The sequence below is a fragment of the Centruroides sculpturatus genome, unplaced genomic scaffold (genome assembly GCF_000671375.1).
Source record: "Centruroides sculpturatus isolate CEXI.00-Female unplaced genomic scaffold, Cexi_2.0 scaffold361, whole genome shotgun sequence".
Classification (NCBI taxonomy): Eukaryota; Metazoa; Arthropoda; class Arachnida; order Scorpiones; family Buthidae; genus Centruroides; species Centruroides sculpturatus.
The window spans coordinates 456,336-462,195 of record NW_019385072.1 but is presented as its reverse complement, the minus strand read 5'-3'; the positions used below and the strand labels follow the sequence as shown (position 1 = coordinate 462,195).

Here is a 5,860-nt window from a genome sequence, read left to right as displayed (position 1 = left end):
TTTTTTCTAGTTTGAATGACATTAGGTTGACGAATAAGCGTCTTTTCAGAAAAGATTGATTCAAATTCGACTATACCAATCAGAATCTAGAATGTAAACAAATACTAAAAAATCGTTATTTTCATGGTTTTTCAGCGCTATTTTCACTTATTTTTGTTATTTGACGCTATTTAGACAAATAGGCAAGTTTTCCGAAGCATAAAATTGAAGATTTCCCGCCAAAATAGAAACTTCCCATAACGTTCTAACATCATTTTAAAATATTCCATATCTAAAGCAGAAAGTGTTAGCTAAAAATAGACTTATTTATAGAACAATCCCCCATTTCTCACCTCAGGGAAAGTCATAAAACAGTTGGGTGCTAATGACTTTGTGAAAGGGAAAAAGTTCTACACTTAGAAACTTCGAAAGAAGGGATTTGGCCTGTACTGTCCGCGGGCCGCATAAACATTGATAGGGGGCCGTATGTGGCCCGCGGGCCGCAGGTTATGCACCCTGATTTTAACAAGTCACTATTTGTAACACCGCAACACAGAAGTGTCAAGTACAGTAATACCTCAGGATACGAACACCTCAGCATACGAAATTTTCAGGATACGATGTGAAATTTGAACATATTTTTGCTCCATGGTACGAACCAAAACTCACCATACAATGTTACATTCGTTCGCAGTGCCATTTTTTTATTCACTTCTGTTCATTGGTCTCGTGTTTGCTTTGTCGTGGAAGGATCTTGCTCGATAAAGGAAATCTTGAGGTATTATCAGAAAGTGACTGATTTTATTGAAAAGAAACATCTCGAAAAGGTTCACACTGGCTGTATTGCTGCTCAGTTTAATGAGATTTGCCTAAGTCATTTTAGAAACACTTTAAAAAGTAGGCAAAGCCAAACCTCTTTGGATAGATATTTACCAAGAGACCTCTATCCAGTGAAAGTGCTGGTGGAAGTGAAGGAAAGAAAGCAAAAAGCAGTGAATAAAAAATTTTTAAAAAATATAAAACAGAAAAGATAAAAAAATTAATGTTGAGTTATTATTACATTATGTTATGTAAGTTAAGTTTTAGTATCATTTCCCTTCTCTCTCTCCTCTGCCACCAGTTTACATTTCCACCATCGTCTATCCTCAAAAGTAAAGTGCAAATAAAACTATATTTTTTTTATCAATTATTATTCTATTATGGTTATTTATACATTTACAACTACAAAATGCATTTTTTCAGTGTTTTCTTTACTAAAGTTGTTGTTATTTTTTTTTAATGTACTACTTAGCTTTAATTTGAGTGTGTTTTTTGTGTTGGAACAGATTATTTGGTTTTACATGTAATCATATAGGAAAAATGATTCACCTTACAACATTTTCATGATACAATCTCAGTTTAGGAACAGATTAATTTTGTATCCTGAGGTACTACTATATTTAATCTTTGAAAACTGGTGTGAACTGTAATTTATTATCATCATAGACTTATTACCAAAAAAGAAGTGGAAAAGGTTATTGAAATGTTGAAAACTTTCTTTGAATGTCAGGATGTATATGCTTACCTTCAAAAGATTGTCCAGTCAAAATAAGTCAGGCATCATAAATTATTTACTGACTATTTCTGCTAATGGATGTCAAAAACATTTTATTTATATCTAATACAGATATATACTGTGAAGTATGCAATATTATATTAAAATACCATACCTTGAATCAAACTTATTATTGTTTACTGCATACAAACTCTATATCTTGAAACCTATCTCAAATTTTTTTTCATTCCTGTGAGATTTGAGATAGACAGGTTTGACTATACAGGTATACCTCGACTTACGTCGCTTCGAGTTACGTCATTCCCGATTATACGTCGTTTGTCAAGAAAGTATATGGAAAAATAAAAATCAAGTTTAAGTCATTTTATTCGACTTTGTCTGTCCGCCACAAATATTGAAGTCGTAATATCACTAGAAAAATGTTTAAAGCACATAAAATCATATTATAATATATACTTNGTCGTATGGTGAGTTTTTGTTCGTATCGTGGAGCAAAAATATGTTCGAATTTCATGTCGTATCCTGAAAATTTCGTGGAGCATTCGTAACCTGAGGTACCACTGTATTTAGATTTAATGTTATCGGGATAGTGTTGTTTGTTTATATTTATTTATAACTTATAACATGCACAAAATAAAAAAGAAAATAATATTAGTCACATGTATTCACAATTTATAATTACAAGATCAGCACACGTACTGTACACACCTATTCGTTTGAGAATCGTTGCACAACTGAGAGTCTGACCCCGCCTATCCTTCTTTTTAAGCGCTCGTCTTTGCTCTTCCCTTTCTCTTTCCTCTATCGCTCTAAACCATATGTCTATGCATACATCATAATATACCCTCACTATACTTTCGATTCGTCACTTTTCCGTCGTAGATTTTCAATTTTACAATTATTTGACTCATAGCCTGGTGATAACGCAGAAAAGAGACAGATAGGACATCGGTATAAGTCACAGATACGATTTCACAGATTCGAGAAAGCTCGGTAGCCCGAATGGCCCCAGGCTTTTGCCCGTGCATGCTAAGTTACTTTCATTACAAGCATTTAGCTTTCCGAAGTCTATGACAACAATTGTTTGGCATTGATGGCCGCGAATTTCGTGCCAATAAGCTGCCTCGACTTGTTCGATTATGTTATTAACTCAATTTCATATTTATTTTAACTTCGCGGTCCTTCTCTCTTCTTTTTTTGTTACTTACACGTGTAGGTCATTTCATTGTTATCCACATTTGATATCATTTATCACATACAGTACTGCCATGACGCTCTTGTCTGTCCACTACAACTGTCAAGAATTAACGCGATTGACGAAGCGTGGTGACAGCGGGCCAATAGAGAGCAGGTCCTTGCCATAGTGCACTTTGCGCGCCAATTTTCATACGTGCATTAATCAAGCCGAATAGTTTGGCCGAATATTCGGCTATTTAGCCACGCTCCTGGCCGAGTATTTGGTATTCAGCCTCAGGCCAAATATACTATTCGTTGCAACACTAATAGATGTCCTCTGACTGACAAGAAGTAGATATCGTCTGGCTAATAAAAAAGTATCATCTGGTCAACGAGTAGTAGATGTGTTTCACTAATGATAATTTGTGATCACTGGAAGTGCTACTGTGTTGTAAGGTGTTTTCCTGAACAAACTGATATGGGATACATTCATTGGCCCTATGGATTCCGATGCCATTTATTGGACTATTAAGTTTAATAACTTGACTCGTGGGTACCTAAACATTTAGTATTTTAATATTAATTTAATGCAAATGTATACATATCCATACCCAATAATAATTAACAGAAAAAATAAATATATTCAATAAAAATCTTTGTTTTAATGAATGTACAATGTCGCGGCTCGGGAAATATGTTAACACTGAAATGAAAATCAGTCTAGAATAGGGAAAATCGGGGAATTACACTGTGAAACAGCAAATTGTGCAGTGGCGTTATTGTGAATTGGCGTAAACTGAGGGCTACCTGTATAGTTTTAGGGAAGTGTGGGGGCTCGTCCCCACCCAAGAGCTTAGGTGCGATTAATGGTGAGCACTGAAGCACCACGACTAAGTGCAAAGCATGTGGAATAGGCAGTACATCAATATGTGTTAAAAACTGATCTTTGGAGGTGAAAGTCTTGCAAAGGGTCAACAATTCTGGGATAGTGCAAAACCCTTCATTCAGAGTTTGAATCTTACTCCTTGCTGTATGTATTGGCTGGTATCCCGTTAATGGGAAAAACCCAAATCGGTTCACCATCTTGCTCATGTTTTAGGCCGAAATACTCCATCTTGCTATTCCAACACACTAGAGTTTATGGTGATTTGATTAATTGCAGTGTATCTTGTAGATGCCAAGACAAAAATAAGTTTAGAAAAAGCAGAGACTATTCAGGTGAGTTCTGAGATGGCAGAAAGTTACTGAGACTTTCTTTTAGACTAAAAGTGTTCTAAAAGCAGGGTTTAAGCAGAGAAACAATGAAAAAGAGGAACGACGACAAAACACCATTGACACAGTGAAAGACATATAAACCAATGAAGTAAATTCAGAAGAGTGGATAATCATAAAGAATAGCCTTAATCTATAAGGACCTTGAATAAGTTCTCGCTGTTCTTTAACAGATGGTGTTACCAGAACCACGTGTGTTTATTTTTAGATGATGACGCATCTGTAAGGAAGTACAATAAGCGACCTTGAAATTCAGTATATGTTTAACACAATGAAAAAATAAGTGTAAACAACTTATTTTTTCATTGTGTTAAATATGTCTAGTTTCGTGCCAAAAAAAGAGTATTTGCGGGGAATTTTATTGCACTATTTTATTCAAAAAAAATCTGCAGCTGAAGCACACAGAATTCTTGTTGAGAATTACGGCGACCATGTTCTGTCGGAAACAACATGCAGAGATTGGTTTAGACGCTTCAAAAATAATGATTTTGATGTTGAAGATAAAGAATGATCTGGTGCACCAAAAAAGTTTGAAGACGAGGAATTAGAGGCATTACTTCATGAAGACTCATGTCAGACACTAGCTGAACTTGCAGAATCATTAGGAGTTGATCACACAACAGTTTCGAAATGTTTAAAAGGATTAGGAATGATTCAAAAGCAAGGACATTGGGTGCTGTATGAGTTGAAGCCGAGAGATGTCGAACGGTGTCTTTTCACATGTGAACGGCTGCTTCAACGGCAGAAAAGGAACGGTTTTCTGCATCGTATCGTGACAGGCGATGAAAAATGGATACACTACAATAACCCTAAGCGTAGAAAATCGTGAGGTAAGCCCGGCCATGCATCAACATCGTCAGCAAGGCCGAATATCCATGGTTCGAAGCTTCTGCTCTGCATTTGGTGGGATCAGCTAGGTGTAGTTTATTACGAGCTGCTCAAACCAAACGAAACCATCACGGGAGATCGCTATCAACTACAATTGATGCGTTTGAGCCAAGCATTGAAGGAAAAACGGCCACTATATGAGCAGAGACACGACAAAGTGATTTTGCAACATGACAATGTTCGGCCACATGTTGCACAACTGGTGAAAACGTACTTGGAAATGCTTAAATGGGAAGTCCTACCCCACCCATTGTATTCACCAGACATTGCCCCTTCGGATTATCACTTGTTCCGACCGATGGCACATGGCCTGGCTGAGCAGCACTTCCATTCTTATGAAGATGCCAAAAAATGGGTTGATTCTTGGATAGCCTCAAAAGATATGTCGTTTTTCCGACGTGGAATTCAAATGCTGCCAGGACGATGGGAAAAAGTAGTGGCTAGCGATGGACAATACTTTCAGTGACGTGTTTATTACAACTTTTTTAAAATAAAGTGTTAATTTTCACAAAAAAAACAGTGAGAACTTATTTAAGGTCCTTATATATATTTCATTTTGAAGAGTTTTTGACATGGATGATTCTCTGGTAACATGCAGAATGTTGAAAATGTGAGAAGAGTTTTCTGACAACAAAAATGAACTAGAGGATCAGCTAGATTCACCTATTAAATACTTGACACTTGCATGTTGTGGCGTTACAAATAGCAACTTGTTAAAATTCACATGTTCAATTGAATACAAATTTGTATTCGGTTTTTCGTCTGAGGATGATAACTATAAGCTATTGAAAGTGCTTGAGAGTACATGTGAATTTTAACAGGGATGCGCAACCTTTTCTGAAGAAGAGCCAAATTAGGATTAAGTTTACTGACTGGGGGCCGGACCTCCAAGTGATTAATGCGATGGCTGAGATTGGATGCTGGCAGCAATCTTCTTGATGTCTAGCGTAATGGCAGATGTTGAAACAACCAGCAGATTTTCCAAATTCT

The 5,860-nt window shown here is 36.4% G+C and overlaps 1 protein-coding gene across 2 annotated transcripts in view; it reads left to right on the top strand.

Annotated features, from left to right (window-relative positions):
• Positions 1-5,860, top strand: part of LOC111634239 (E2F-associated phosphoprotein-like) — a 66,172-nt gene that overhangs the window by 7,345 nt on the left and 52,967 nt on the right. The window contains exon 1 of one of the 2 annotated variants that reach the window (XM_023378963.1): positions 3,427-3,928. The exons of the other annotated variant lie outside the window; for it this stretch is intronic. Within the exon in view, the coding sequence (XP_023234731.1) occupies positions 3,766-3,928 (163 nt within the window). The 5' untranslated portion in view covers positions 3,427-3,765. Of the gene's footprint in view, positions 1-3,426; positions 3,929-5,860 lie in introns of those variants that run through there. 2 annotated transcript variants of the gene reach the window in all.